This window comes from Hylobates moloch, unplaced genomic scaffold (genome assembly GCF_009828535.3).
Source record: "Hylobates moloch isolate HMO894 unplaced genomic scaffold, HMol_V3 SCAFFOLD_15, whole genome shotgun sequence".
In the NCBI taxonomy this organism is placed as follows: domain Eukaryota; kingdom Metazoa; phylum Chordata; class Mammalia; order Primates; family Hylobatidae; genus Hylobates; species Hylobates moloch.
In genome coordinates this window covers 32248347-32264133 of record NW_026652290.1, presented here as the reverse complement: position 1 = coordinate 32264133, position 15787 = coordinate 32248347, and the positions used below count along the sequence as shown (strand labels likewise).

Below are 15787 nucleotides of genomic sequence, written 5' to 3'. Positions count from 1 at the left end.
TCTCAAGTACTGCCCCCTAGTGTGGTTCCAATGGTAAATGACGGAATTGGAAGAGGAAATAGACATCCGTTCTCCTGTGGGTTTGGGACTGGAGTCAGAATGGCCACTGTGAGGACACCTGGTGATCCCTGGACCCTCACCAAGACAAGACTCAGAGGGACACCAAGCAGCAGGGGGAAGTCAAGAGAAAATAAAATGCCAAAGACTTTTTGCTTTAGGAGTTGAGGAGATAAGTGATATATATTTATTATGTTTGGAAACCATAAAATGAAACCAATAGGATGAATGAATGGCTTTTATTCTTGTTAAACAAGTATTTATTTGGTACCTACTACATGCTTTGTATAGTTGGCTCAACCTTCAAACTCTATCCATTATGAAGCCACTGTTTACCATGTCCACTGCCTATCTCTAATCTAGCCACCTTCACCTCTCACCTGGAGCATGGGAACACACTACATCTATAATAGAAAATTCTTGTTTAGAAACAACCCCATTGTTCCACTATTACAGATAACAGTAGTAAACGTCTTTGCTGTAGATCACCCTTGTTTCTTTTTTAATTTTAATTTTTTATTTTATGTGTGTGTGTGTGTGTGTGTGTATATATATATATATATATATTTTTTTTTTTTTTTTTTGAGACAAGGTCTCACTTTGTTGCCTAGGCTGGAGTGAGATGGCATGATCTCAGTTCACTACAGCCTTGACTTCCTGGGCTCGAGCAATCCTCCCACCTCAACCTCTTTTTTTTGAGACAGAGTCTCACTCTGTCACCCAGGCTGGAGTGCAGTGGTGTGACCTCAGCTCACTGCAAGCTCCGCCTCCCAGGTTCACGCCATCCTCCTGCCTCAGCATCCCGAGTAGCTGGGACTACAGGTACCTGCCACCACGCCCAGCTAATTTTTTGTATGTTTAGTTGAGACAGGGTTTCACCGCATTAGCCAGGATGGTCTCGATTTCCTGACTTCGTGATCCGCCTGCCTCAGCCTCCCAAAGTGCTGGGATTACAGGCGTGAGCCACTGTGCCCGGGTCCGCTCCCATCTCAACCTCTTGAGTAGCTGGCACTATAGCCGTGCACCACCACACCCTGTTAATTTTTTGATTTTTAGTAGAGATGAGGTCTCACTATGTTACCCAGGCTGTTCTTGAACTCCTGCGCTCAAGTGATCTTCCCACCTCAGCCTCCCGAAGTGCTGGGATTACAGGCATGAGCCATCACACCCAGCCTTGACTCTTGTTTCTTCTTAAAAATTTCAGTAGAGTAAGTTTGAAACATGAGATTACTTGGTCAAATGATATGCAGCCTTTATGGCTCTTGCTCTGTGTTATCCTCTTGCTTTTTCAAAGGGCTATGAGCTAACAGGGAGCAGTTCATGATGAACTTTCACTAAAAGTATCACCATTTTTGTTTTCTTATTTTGTACGTATAAAACAATACATAAAATTCAAATTTATTTTATAATTTTTGATACCGTTGTATCAAAAAATCTGAATCTGATTCCTAAGGGAGATGAAACAGCATGAGTCATGTGTGTAGGGAAAGAGAAGAAGGGAGCTTTTCCAGGTTGATTTGCAGTTTCTTGTTCAAGAAGCTCACCAGATGGTAGAACAAATGACAGGAACAAGGTAGTTGAAAAGGGCGTTAACGTTTGGGAAAGGTGGATCATTGAATTAATGAACTGAATTGAATTCATTTATACAGAAAGCATGAGATCCAGGTAGAAATCAGCTATAAATCTAAAGCATAGATCAGAAGAGTCTAGCAAATTGAAACCACAATGAGCTGTCACTACACTTTTATTAAAATGGTTAAAATAAGAAATGGTGACAACTCACTAAAGAGTGAGTTCAGCCATGTTACAGGATATGAGAGCAACACACAAAACTTAATCGCATTTTTATATGCCAACAATGAACATGTGGAAACCAAAGTTAAAAACACAAAACTACTTAGCTGGGCGCAGTGGCTCACACCTGTAATCTCAGCATTTTGAGAGTCCAAGGCGGGCGGATCACCTGAGGTCAGGGGTTCGAGACCAGTCTGGCCAACTTGCTGAAACCCTGTCTCTATAAAAATACACAAGTTAGCCAGGCTTGGTGGCAGTCGCCTGTAATCCCTGTTAAGAGGCTGAGGCAGGAGAATCGCTTGAACCCAGGAGGCAGAGGTTGCAGTGAGCTGAGATCGCACCATTGCACTCCAGCCTGGGCAAGAGAGCAAAAATTCCGTCTAAAAAAAAACAACAAAAAACCACAGTACTACTTACAGTCACCCCAGAGAAAATGTGATGCTTGGGTATAAATTTAACAAGACATATATAGGCTCTGTATGCTAAAAATAGTAAAATGATTATGAAGGAAGTCAAAGAGGACCTAAAGAAATGGACAGACATACTGTGTTCATGGATTGCAGGACAGTATAGTAAAGATGTCAGTTCACCCCAAACTGGTCTATAGGTTTATGTAATTCTTATCGGAATCTTCGCAAGATTTTTGTATAGACATGGAGCTTCTTTTAAAATTTACATGGAGGGGCCGGGCACAGTGGCTCACGCCTGTAATCCCAGCACTTTGGGAGGCCGAGGCAGGTGGATCATGAGGTCAGGAGATCGAGACCATCTTGGCTAACACGGTGAAACCCCATCTCTACTAAAAATACAAAAAATTAGCCGGGCATGGTGGCAGGCACCTGTGGTCCCAGCTACTCGGGAGGCTGAGGCAGGAGAATGGCATAAACCTGGGAGACGGAGGTTGCAGTGAGCCAAGATCGTGCCAGTGCACTCCAGCCTGGGCAACAGAGGGAGACTCCATCTCAAAAAAAAAAAAAAAAAAAAAAATTTACATGGAGGCCAGGTGCAGTGGCTCACGCCTATAATCCCAGCACTTTGGGAGGCTGAGGCGGGAGGATCACCGGAGGTCAGGAGTTCGAGACTAGGCTGGCCAACATGGTGAAATGCTGTCTCTACTAAAAATACAAAAATTAGCCAGGCATGGTGGCAGGCGCCTGTAATCCCAGCTATTTAGGAGGCTGAGGCAGAAGAATCGCTTGGGCCTAGCCTAGGCGACAAGAGCAAGACTCCATCTCAATAAATAAATAAATAACAAAAATTCATATGGAAAGGCACAAGCCCTAGAATAGCTTAAACATCTTGAAAAAGAAGAATAAAGTATAAGTGAACATGCTACCTGATATTAAGACGTATTTTAGAGCTATAGTACTCAATACACTGTAGTATTCATGGAAAAATAGAAACATAAATCAGTGGGGCCAGGCGCGGTGGCTCACAGCTGAAATCCCAGCAGAGGCCAAGGCGGGTGGATCACCTGAGGTCAGGAGTTCGAGACAAGCCTGGCCAACATGGTGAAACCTCATCTCTACTAAGAATACAAAAAAATCAGCCAGGTGTGGTGGCGCATGCCTGTACTCTCAGCTACTCAGGAGGCTGAGGCATGAGAATTGCTTGAACCAGGGGGCAGAGGTTGCAGTGAGCCAAGATCACACCACTATGTGACAGAGCAAGACTCTCTCAAAAACAGAAGAAACATAAATCAGTGGAAGAGAATAGAGAACTCAGAAATAGACCAAAACATATATGCCTATGTGATATTTGAAAAAGGTGCAAAAGCCATTCAATAGAGGAAGGATAAACTTTTCAACAAATTGTACTAGATAAGGTGGATATCAACAGGCAGAAAAATGAACATCAACATAAGCCTCACACCTCATACAAAAACTAACTCAGTGGATCGTGGACCTAATAATTTTTCAGAAAAAAGGAGATAGGGCTTGGCAAAGAGTTCTTGAGCTTGACTCCAAAAGTATAATCCATAAAAGTAAAAATTGATAAATTGAATCTCATCAAAATAAAACTTCTGCTCTATGAAACACTTCATTAGAGGATAAAAATGAGCTACAAACTGGGTGAAAGGATTTTTAAGTCATACATATGACAAGGAACTCAGATCTAGAATATGTAAACAACTTTCAAAACTTAACAGTAAACAACAGATACACAATCCAATTAGAAAAAAAGCAAACAGTAAGACCCCATCTCTACAAAAAAATACAAAAATTAGCCAATGTGGTGGCACACACCTGCATACCTAGTATTCCTGAGAATTGAAAATATATGTTCACAAAAACTTGTATGCAAATCTTATAGCAACATTATTCATAAGAGGCAGACAAGAATGGAACCAATGCGAATGTCCATCAATTGATGACTAAATGAACAAAAATGACTCTTCGGCCATAGAAAGGAGTGAACATGATACTAATACACACTACAATGGAGATGAACCTTGAAAACTTTGTGCTAAGTGAAGTTAGACACAAAAGGCCACATACTGTGTGATTCCATTTATATGAAATGTCCAGATGAGACATCCATAGATACAGAAAGTAGATTAGTGATTGTCAGAAGCTGGAGTGAGGAGGGAGTAGTGAGTGCCTGCTAATAGGTACAGAGTTTTTTGGGGGGGAAGTGGTGAAACCGTTTTAAAATTAAACTATAGTAGGCCGGGTGTGGTGGCTCACACCTGTAATCCCAGCACTTTGGGAGGCCAAGGCGGGCAGATCACGAGGTCAGAAGACCAAGACCATCCTGGCCAACATGGTGAAACCCCATATGTACTAAAAATACAAAAATTAGCCAGGCATGGTGGTGCATGCCTGTAATCCCAGCTACTCGGGAGGCTGAGGCAGGAGAATTGCTTGAACCCGGGAGGCGAAGCTTACAGTGAGCTGAGATTGCACCACTGCACTCTAGCCTGGGCGACAGAGTGAGACTCCATCTCAAAAACAAACAAACAAATAACAACAAAAACTGTAGTAATGGTTTAAAACTCTTGAATATACTCAAAGCCATTGAATTGTGCACTTTAAAAGGATAAATTTTTTGGTATATGAATTATACTTCAAGCTATTAAAAAGGATATATCAATTATTTAATGTTATGGACAATTCCAATGTATCTAGTTTTTTTCTATTGCAATGCTGCAAGGGATGTACTTGAACATTCATCTTTATGCCTTTATCTTCCTGGTAGTTCTATAAGATATAGTGAAGGAAGGGGATTTATTGTCATTATAGTCTTTATTGTGGTAGCCAGTGACCAGTAATAGAATGGTATTTATTTTGAGTGCTTAGGCACTTTGAATTTCTGTAAAACCGAGGTTTCATGGTTGTAGCCAGCCAAGATAGCGTTGACAACCCATATGGAGAAAGAGTTGGTGGGATAATCCTGGGTGCTTTTGAGGGGAGAAGGGAGCGTGTGGGAGACTGGAGTAAGGAAGGGAGGGGAAAAGGTGAGCAGGACATTGAAAGCCTCTTGTGGGGTTTTTGCTGTTCGTATTTCCTTTCTGGCTTTATAGAGAGCTCTTGGTTTGAATTGGACTGGTTTCTCTTTTGCTTTTCCCCTGTTAGGTGAAGGCATTCTCATCTCCTCAGAGGCTTCAGAGCTTCTCGATTTCATAGACAACCAGGGCCAAGTGCATGTGATCCAGAAATATCTCGAGCACCCTCTGCTGCTTGAGCCAGGTCATCGCAAGTTTGACATTCGGTAATGCGTTCATGTCCATAGCTTTTGTTTTTATTCATCTGAAAAAACTGCCATGGTATATGGTGGGAAGGGGGACATGGAATATGAGGAAGTGTTTGATCATGTTTAATATGTTACCAAAATTGAGCACAGCTGAATGGAACTGAGCTTCTGTACCTAATTTTCTATTTTTCTTTCTTTTTTCCATCTAGAAAATGTTACTACGATTTTGAATTTTCTTTTTAAAAAAATATTCTTTTCTGGCCGGGCACAGTGGCTCACGCTTATAATCCCAGCACTTTGGGAGGCCAGGGTGGGCAGATCACCTGAGGTCAGGAGTTCGAGACCAGCCTGGCCAACATGGTGAAACCCCGTCTCTAGTAAAAATACAAAATTAGCCAGGCATGGTGGCAGGCACCTGTAATCCCAGCTACTCAGGAGGCTGAGGAAGGAGAATCACTTGAACCCGGGAGGGGTGGTTGCAGTGCGCTGAGATCGCGCCATTGCACTCCAGCCTGGGTAACAGAGCGAGACTTCTGTGTCAAAAAAAAAAAAAAAAAAAAAAAAGATTTTCTATGAAAATGACTTGTGGATTCAAAGAAATTAATATAAATGTATGGTCTTGCTCATGGAATAAACTGAGAGATGTGCATGGAACACGTAATTCAGACACAGCAGGTTGTGCAACCTTGCCAAATAATTTCTCCTCACTTCATTATTTGTGTCCCACTCTGTGGATTTTATGACCACACCTCAGGGGATTTTAAGTTTCTGACCAAAGGGCTTGGCATGGAGAAAGAGGTTGTGTGGTGCATTTGAAAGCTAAACAGCCCTCCCTCTCCAACTTACCCTTGGCCTTGCTGTCAGCTCCTTGCCAAGGACTCTGTCTCCTTTTTTTTTTTTTTTTTTTTTTTGAGACGGAGTCTCGCTCTGTCGCCCAGGCTGGAGTGCAGTGGCGCAATCTCGGCTCACTGCAAGCTCCGCCTCCCGGGTTCACGCCATTCTCCTGCCTCAGCCTCTCCTAGTAGCTGGGACTACAGGCGCCCGCCACCACGCCCGGCTAATTTTTTTTTGCATTTTTAGTAGAGACGGGGTTTCACCGTGGTCTCGATCTCCTGACCTCGTGATCCACCCGCCTCGGCCTCCCAAAGGGCTGGGATTACAAGCGTGAGCCACCGCGCCCGGCCGGACTCTGTCTCCTTGATTGCTTCATAACGATTTGTTGCTTCTTGAACATCAACCCTATGTCAGATCATCTTCAGGAGGAACACTCTTAAGATTACTAAAAGAGGAGACATAACACATTGGAGGTTTCATAGGTTAACCTTAAAATCCAGTCCATCTAGGGCTTGGTGCAGTGGCTCATGCCTGTAATCCCAGCACTTTGAGAGGCCAAGGTGGGTGGATCACCTGATGTCAGTATTTTGAGACCAGCCTGGCTAACATGGTGAAACCCTGTCTCTACAAAAATTACAAAAAAATCACCTGGGCGTGGTGGCATGCACCTGTAATTCCAGCTACTCAGGAGGCTGAGGCAGAAGAATTGCTTGAACCTGGAAGGCGGAGGTTGCAGTGAGCCGAGATCACACCATTGCACTCCAGCCTGGGCAACAAAAGCAGAACTCCATCTCAAAAAAAAAAAAAAAAAAAAAAATCCATCTGAATCTCTTCAAAATGCTTTATCTTTTGATCAAAATTTCCTTGTTATTTATGGTAAAATGTTTTGTTTGCCTCATTGTAGTGATAACTCACTATTTTAGCTAAATCATAATATGCCTCTTATAGTTTTAGAAACTTCCTCCTTCCCTAGTTGCCTCCCACTCCTCACCTACCCCATAAAAGAAGTCAAGATGTGGGGATTGATGTATATAATATGCAGAAACTTTGGATGACTTGAGTAAAGCAGTGTTTTTGTTGAATTGCAGAAGCTGGGTCTTGGTGGATCATCAGTATAATATCTACCTCTATAGAGAGGGTGTGCTTCGGACTGCTTCAGAACCATATCATGTTGATAATTTCCAAGACAAAACCTGCCATTTGACCAATCACTGCATTCAAAAAGAGTACTCAAAGAACTACGGGAAGTATGAAGAAGGAAATGAAATGTTCTTCAAGGAGTTCAATCAGTACCTAACAAGTGCTTTGAACATTACCCTAGAAAGTAGTATCTTACTACAAATTAAACATATAATAAGGTAACTTAATTGTATCTTTTTTGATTATGTGTTTCTTCTTGAAGGAGCTTTGGCGTCTATGTCTTTCAAAGAATTGTTTCATATAAGTTGTCTAATTTATGGGCAGAGATTTATTTGTAATATTCCTTTATTTTCCTTTTAATGTCTGTAGGTTCTGTAATGATGTGTCCTCTTTCATTTCTGGTAATGGTTTTATGTGTGTGTATATATATATATATATATATTTTTTTTTTTTTGTTTTGTTTTGAGACAGGGTTTTGCTATTGTTGCCCAGGCTGGAGTGCAATGGTGCGATCTCGGCTCACCGCAACCTCCACCTCCTAGGTTCAAGCAATTCTCCTGCCTCAGCCTCCCAAGTAGCTGGGATTACAGGCATGTGCCACCACGCTGTAGCTAATTTTGTATTTTTAGTAGAGACGGGGTTTCTCCATGTTGGTCAGTCTGCTCTCGAACTCTTGACTTCAGGTGATCCATCCCCCTCGGCCTCCCAAAGTGCTGGGATTACAGGCGTGAGCCACCATGCCTGGCTAATTTATATTTTCTCTCTATTTTGCTTGGACAGATTGACTACACATTTATCAATTTTATCAGTCTTTTCAAAAAATTAATTTTTGGTTTTATTGGTTTCCTCTATTGTTTTTCTTTTCAGCTTCTTTGATTTATGCACTTTATTATTCTCTTCCTTTTGCTTTTTGGAGGATGTAATTTACTCTTTTTCTAGTTGTGCTTTTTGTTTGTTTTTTAAGAGATGGTGTCTCATTTTATTGCCCAGGCTGGAGTACAGTGGTGTGATCATAGCTCACTGCTGCTTCAAACTTTTAGGTTCAAGGGATCTTCCTGTCTCAGCCTCTCAAGTAGCTGGGACTACAGGTGTACACCACTGTGCCTAGTTAATTTTTTTATTTTTTATAGAATTCGGTCTCACTGTCTTGCCCAGGCTGATTTCCAGCTCCTGGGCTCAAGCAGCCCTCCCACCTTGGTCTCCCAGAGTGCTGGGATTATAGGTGTGAGCCACCATGCCCAGCCTATTCCAGTTTTTAAGGTGAAAGGTTAAATAATCGATTTGAGATATTGGTTTTTTTTGTTGTTTTGTTTTATTTTTGAGATGGAGTTTTGTTCTTATTGCCCAGGCTGGAGTGCAGTGGCACAATCTCCGCTCACCGCAACCTCCACCTCCTGGGTTCAAGTGATTCTCCTGCCTCAGCTTCCCGTGTAGCTGGGATTACAGGCATGTGCCACTATGCCCGGCTAATTTTGTATTTTTAGGAGAGACGGGGTTTCTCCTTGTTGGTCAGGCTGGTTGAGATATTTCTTTTTTAAAAAAATAAAAGCATGTCTCAGTTTCCCTTTATCAGTTTCCCTCTAAATATTGCATTAGCAGAATCCCACAGATTTTGCCATGTTATGTTTTCATTTCCATTTTATTAAAATATTTTCTAATTTCCCTTATGATTTTATCTTTGATTCATGTGATTTAGAAATTTTTGTTTAATATCCAAATATTAGGTCAGGAAGAGACTTTGTCTGGTTTCATCTTTAAAAGTTGCTAATGTTTGTTCCATAGCCCAGAAGGTCTTTTAATGTTCCAGGTGCACTAACAGAATGTGTACTTGGCTATAATTGGGCAGAGTGTTGTTTTTTATTTTTATATTTTTTGAGACAAGGTCTTACTTTGTTTCCCAGGCTGGAATGCAGTGGCACAAACATGGTTTGCTGCAGCCTTAACCTCCTGGGCTCAAGTGTAAGTAGCTTAGGTAGCTGGGACTACAGGTGCATGCCACCAGACCCACCTGATTTTTGTATTTTTTTTGTAGAGACAGGGTTTTGCCCTGTTGCCCAAGCTGGTCTCGAACTCCTGGGCTCAAGCAATTCTCCCATCTTGGCCTCTCAAAGTGCTGGGATTACAGACATGAGCCACTGCACCTGGCCTTATTCTGCTTGTTCTATTTATTACTCTTCATCTTAGCCAAAAGGCCGAGAAGCGATGCTTGTTCTATTTATTGTTGAAAAGAGAGGCACTGAAGTCTCCAAGTATAATTATGGATTTGTATATGTCTCCTTTCAATTTTATCTGTTTTTACTTCATGTCTTTTGATGATCTGTTATTAAGATACATATATATTTAGGATTTAGGATTTTTATCTCTTCTTAGGGAATTGACTCTTTTATCATTATGTAATTTTCTTTTCTTTTCTTTTCTTTTTTTTCTTTCTTTCTTTCTTTTTTTTTTTTTTTTTTTGAGATGGTCTGACTCTGTTGCCCAGGCTGGAGTTCAGTGGCATGATCTTGGCAAACTGCAACCTCTGCCTCCCAGGCTCAAGCCATCCTCCCACGTCAGCCCCCTGAGCATCTGGAACTATAGGCACATGCTATCATGCCCGGCTAATTTTTGTATTTTTTTTTTTTTGTAGAGACAGGGTTTCACTATGTTGCTCAGGCTGGTCTCGAACTCCAGGGCTCAAGCAATCTACACACTTCAGCCTCCCAAAGTGTTAGGATTACAGGCTTGAGCCACCATGCCCTGCCAGTATTTCTTATTTATTTATCTAATTTTTATATAACCAATCCAGCTTTCTTTTGATTAATGTTTCCATGGTATGTCTCCATGTTTGGAGTATGTTTCCATCCTTTTATTTTCATTGTATTCTATTCTATGCTGTTCCTAGGTATTATATTCTATATTTAAAGTAGTTTTCTGGTAGACAGCATATGGGTTTTGTATTTGTATTTTATTTTATTATTATTATTATTATTATTATTATTTGAGATGGAGTTTCACTCTTGTTGCCCAGACTAGAGTGCAGTGGCGCGATCACAGCTCACTGCAACCTCTGCTTCCCAGGTTCAAGCAATTCTCCTGCCTCAGCCTCCTGAGTATCTGGGATTACAGTCATGTGCCACCACGCTCAGCTAATTTTTTTTTTTTTTTCTTTTTTTGAGACGGAGTCTCACTCTGTCGCTCAGGCTGGAGTGCAGTGGTGCCATCTCCGCTCACTGCAAGCTCTGCCTCGCAGGTTCACGCCATTCTCCTGCCTCAGCCTCCCGAATAGCTGGGACTACAGGCGCCCGCCACCACGCCCGGCTAATTTTTTGCATTTTTAGTAGAGACAGGGTTTCACCGTGTTAGCCAGGATGGTCTCGATCTCCTGATCTTGTGATCCGTCCACCTCGGCCTCCCAAAGTGCTGGGATTTCGGGCATGAGCCACTGCGCCCGGCCTAATTTTGTATTTTTAGTAGAGATGAGGTTTCTCCATGTTGGTCAGGCTGGTCTGGAATTCCCGACCTCAGGTGATCCACCCGCCTCAGCCTCCCAAAGTGCTGGGATTACAGGCGTGAGCCATTGCACTCGGCCCTGTATTTTAATTTTAATCCAACATGATAATCATTGTCATTTAATTGCTGTGTTTATACCACTTAAATGTAATGTAATTATTGTATTGGATGGACATCTGCCATCTTATTATTTGTTGTCTGTCCCCTCCTTTGTTGTAGTTTTTGTTTTTGTTTTTTTGTGTCTCCTTTTCCCATCTTCTTTTAAATTATGTGAAATATTTTTAGAGTTTTATTTTAATTTTCCTGTTGAGTATTTGGCGCTATGTCTTCTTTTTTTTTTTTTTAGTGCTTGCTGTAGGAATTACAGTATACATATCAATTATTTCACAACCTTCTTAGAGTTAATAATTTACCACTTCAAATAAAATGCAAAAACCTTATAACATAGTTCACTAACTCTTGCTCTCTGTTATAGTTAACATATGTATATATCTACACATTGAAATCTTTACCACATAATGTTATTATTTTTGCTGTCAACAGTTTTATATATATATTTGCACAGGTATGATAGATTGTCAGGTTGGATTATTTTTAAACTATAAAACCAAACTCTATACTGTCTATAAGAAATCCACCTTATAAAAGGAGAAAAATATTCTTTTATATTTACCCAGATACTACTTTTGTTTTTCCTTTAGTTGCGAAGTTCTGAGATTCTCTCTGGTATCATTTCCCTTCAGACTTAAGCATTTCTTTTAGAGTTTTTATATTTACCCATATACTTCCTTAAGTTTTATTAAAGTTCTGAGTCTCTCTCTTATGCATTTCTTTTAGAACAGTTTTGCTGCTGATAAATCCTCTTAGTTTTCTGTCATCTGAGAATGTGTTTATTTCACCATCTTCCTGAAGGGTATTTTCACTGAATTTATACAAAAGTATAAATATTTATACAAATATAAATATTTATACAAGTATAAATATTTATACTTGTATAAATATTTATACTAGTATAAATATTTATACAAGTATATTTATACAACTAATATGTATACAAGTATAAATATACAAATATAAATATACAAGTATAAATATACAAATATAAATATGCAAGTATAAATATACAAATATAAATATACAAGTATAAATATACAAATATAAATATTTATACAAGTATAAATATACAAATATAAATATTTATACAAGTATAAATATACAAATATAAATATTTATACAAATAATATTAAGCAAAAAAATGCAAAAAATACAAGCTATATAGAAGATGCATACAAATTTATTTCACTTACATAAGTTAAAAAACAAGTAAAATTAAATAATGTTTTATTTAGATGAATACACATGTATGGTAAAAATGTAAAGCAAAACAAAGAAGTGATAAACATAAAATTCAAAATAGTGGTTATTCCTATCCCTAGAAGAAAGGCAAAAGGGACACAGGGAAGAGGCTTAAAGATAGTGGATGGTGGGTACATGAGGAATAATTAATATTACATATATTTTAAACTCACAAGACAGCATTCCTGTGATTATAGATAGTTAATATTCATTTAGAGTTCCCCACATTTTGAGCATTTATGTTGTTTCTCTTCCTTTCCTGCATTCCCTTGCTTTTATCTAGGATTATTTTCCTTATTGTTAAGAAACTCATTTTTAGGCCAGGCGCGGTACCTCACACCTGTAACCCCAATACTTTGGGAGGCCGAGGTGGGCGGATCACTTGAGGTCAGGAGTTCAAGACCAGCCTGATACATGCTGAAACCCCATCTCTACCAAAAAATGCAAAATTAGCTGGGCATGGTGGTGCACACCTGTGGTCCCAGCTACTCGAGAGACTGAGATGGGAGAATCGCTTGAACCTGGGGGGTGGAGGTTGCAGTGAGCCAAGATTGTGCTGCTGCACCCCAGCCTGGGTGACAGAGCGAGACTCTGTTTCAAAAAAAAAAAACTAATTTTTAGTAGTTTTTAAGTAAAGTCTGCTGTGATAAATTAGTTATTATTTGTCTGAAAATATATTTTGTCTTTTTTTTTTAAGGACATTTGCTCTGGAAATAGATTTCTAGATAAGCAGTTAATTTCTTTTCCCACTCTGAAGGTTGCATACCATTGTATTCTGGCTTCCATCTTTTCTGCTGAGAAGTCAGGTGAAATCTTAGTATTGCTCTTAATGTATCTTTTCTCTATTTTTGAGATTCCTTTACATTGGTTTTTATAAATTTTACTATGAGATGTGTGTAGTTTTCTTTGTACATATTCCTGCATTTGGGTTCATAGTGCTTCTTGCACTGTGGCTTGATATCTTTTACTAGTTTGGGAATATTCATGGACATTATACTTTCAGTTGTGTCTTTTGCTCCATTCTCCTCTTCTTCTAGGTCTCTAATTACATGATTGTTAATGCTTTTCACTGTTTCTCACACTTTTATGGCATTTGTGTATCATTTTATCTCTCCATGGTTGTACTCATTCTTTTCTTCTGACATCTTTGTTTGCTGATCCTTTCTTTATCTATTAAAACCTATTAACAATTTTTACAAGGTAAAAGCTTTTAAAAGCTGCTGTTAAACTCACCTATTGAGTTCTTGATTTTAGTTAGTGTGCTTTTTAGTTCTGAAATTTCCGTTTATTTCTTTTTTCATATTATAGTTGTCTTATGAAATTCTCCCACTTGCCTCATATTTTCTTGAAGATAATGGCAATTCTTTAACATCCTTATCTGATAACTCCAAAATCTAGATTACCCATGGCAGAGTAATCCAGAGTATGCCTGTGTATGGGCTGCGTATGGCCTATAGCTTGTTTTTGTAAGGTCTGTAGGCAAAGAATGTTTTTTATATATTAAAGATTATAAAAATGAGAATATGCAACAGAGGCAGTACATACCCTGTAAAACCTAAAATATTTACTGTCTGGCCCTTTATAGAAAAAGTTTGCCAACTTCTGACTTTTAGGTCTGTTTCTATTGTCTCGTTTTTCTCTTGGTCTTATTTCTAAATATGCCTGGAAGTAGTTTTTTAGCATTAGTGTTCATTTACTACAGTTTACTAAGTCTAGTAAAGATTTTTTAAATGAGGTGTAACATGCACAAAGTGTACAGTTTGGTGAGTTTTCAGTTATGCATGTACTCACCTAACTGTGATATACATAAAAATATAAAACATTTACAGCATCCCAGAAGACTACTTCTGGGATGTTCACTCCCTCAAAATATATATTCCCTGCCAGGCCGGGTGCAGGGGCTCACGCCTGTAATCCCAGCACTTTGGGAGGCCGAAGCAGGCAGATCACAAGGTCAGGAGATCGAGACCATCCTGGCCAACATGGTGAAACCCCGTCTCTACTAAGAAATGGGCACCTGTAGTCCCAGCTTCTCGGGAGGCTGAGGCAGGAGAATAGTGTGAACCTGGGAAGTGGAGTTTGCAGTGAGCCAAGATCGCACCACTGCACTCCAGCCTGGGTGACACAGTGAGACTCTATCTCTAAATGAATGAATGAATGAATGAATGAATGAATGAATGAATATATTCCCTGCCAAAGATAGCCACTTTTCTGACTTTTATCACCTTTGATTCATTTTGCTTGTTCTTCAACTTTATGTAAATGGAATTATACCATATTTCTTGTTTTATGTTCAGCTTTTTCCAGCATTATATCTGTGGCATTCATCCATATTATTGCACATAACAGTAGTTTATCCTTTTTATTACTGTGTAATATTCCATTGTGTAAATATTTCAGTTTATTCCTTCTGTAGTCGGTAGACATCTGGGTTTTATCTCTTATATTTTAGACTTATAATCTATCTGAAGTTGTTATGTATCAAGTTTCATGTCTTTCCACAGGATATCCCATTGACCCAGGGCCACTTGTCCTTTCCCCACTGCATTGTGGTGTGTCTTTGTTACAAATCAGGTGGCTGGCTGGGCACAGTGGCTCACACCTGTAATCCCAGCACTTTGGGAGACCAAGGCGGGTGGATCACAAGGTCAGGAGTTCAAGACCAGCCTGGCCAACATGGTGAAACCCTGTCTCTACTAAAAATAAAAAAATTAGCCAGGCATGGTGGCATGTGCCTGTAATCCTAGCTACTTGGGAGGCTGAGGCAGGAGAATCGCTTGAACCTGGGAGGTGGAGGTTGCAGTGAGCTGAGATCGCATCACTGCACTCCAGCCTGGGCAGCAGAGCAAGATTCCATCTCAGAAATCGATCAATCAGTCAATCAGATGGCCGTTTATGTGAGGGTCTGTTCCTAGGATCTCCATTCTGTCCCATTGTTCTACCATCCACCATGTCAATGCTACCCTGTCACAATGACTGAGACTTTTACCTTACTGAATTCTCACATAGAGCCAAGTAGAATAATTACAGGGCTTGGAGTCCCATTTCTTCAGGGAGTATAGGTGGTTGGAATTCTGACACCAGATAAATCAAGTATGCTGGAAAAAGAATTCCTATTTTAGGCAAAAGCTTTATTGGAAGTTTGCAGCATCCTCTCCGCATTGTTCAGTGCTGTTCAGAGTGTTGCTGCTGTGGTGCTATAAATGCTCCCAGCAGCTCTCAGGTTTTCTTTCTTTCCAGCTAGCCTCCCCCTAACTTCCCACTCCAGCCAAAAAAAGATGCACTGTAGAAGTCTCTGATGATGGATAAAAATCCTTTAAAGTGAATTATTAATCTTGAGCTTTCAGCAAAAAAAAAAAAAAAAAATTAGTTTTGATTTGCTTCTGATTCTTAGTTTTTTCTTTATGTTGGAATGTAATAC

General features: G+C 39.8%; 1 protein-coding gene across 2 annotated transcripts in view; it reads left to right on the top strand.

Moving 5' to 3' along the window:
- The window catches only part of TTL (tubulin tyrosine ligase), a 53558-nt gene that overhangs the window by 13723 nt on the left and 24048 nt on the right, over window positions 1-15787 (top strand). For both annotated transcript variants that reach the window (XM_032176519.2, XM_032176518.2), the window contains exons 4-5: window positions 5427-5562; window positions 7467-7736. In XM_032176519.2, the coding sequence (XP_032032410.1) occupies window positions 5427-5562; window positions 7467-7736 (406 nt within the window). The remainder of the gene's footprint in view (window positions 1-5426; window positions 5563-7466; window positions 7737-15787) is intronic.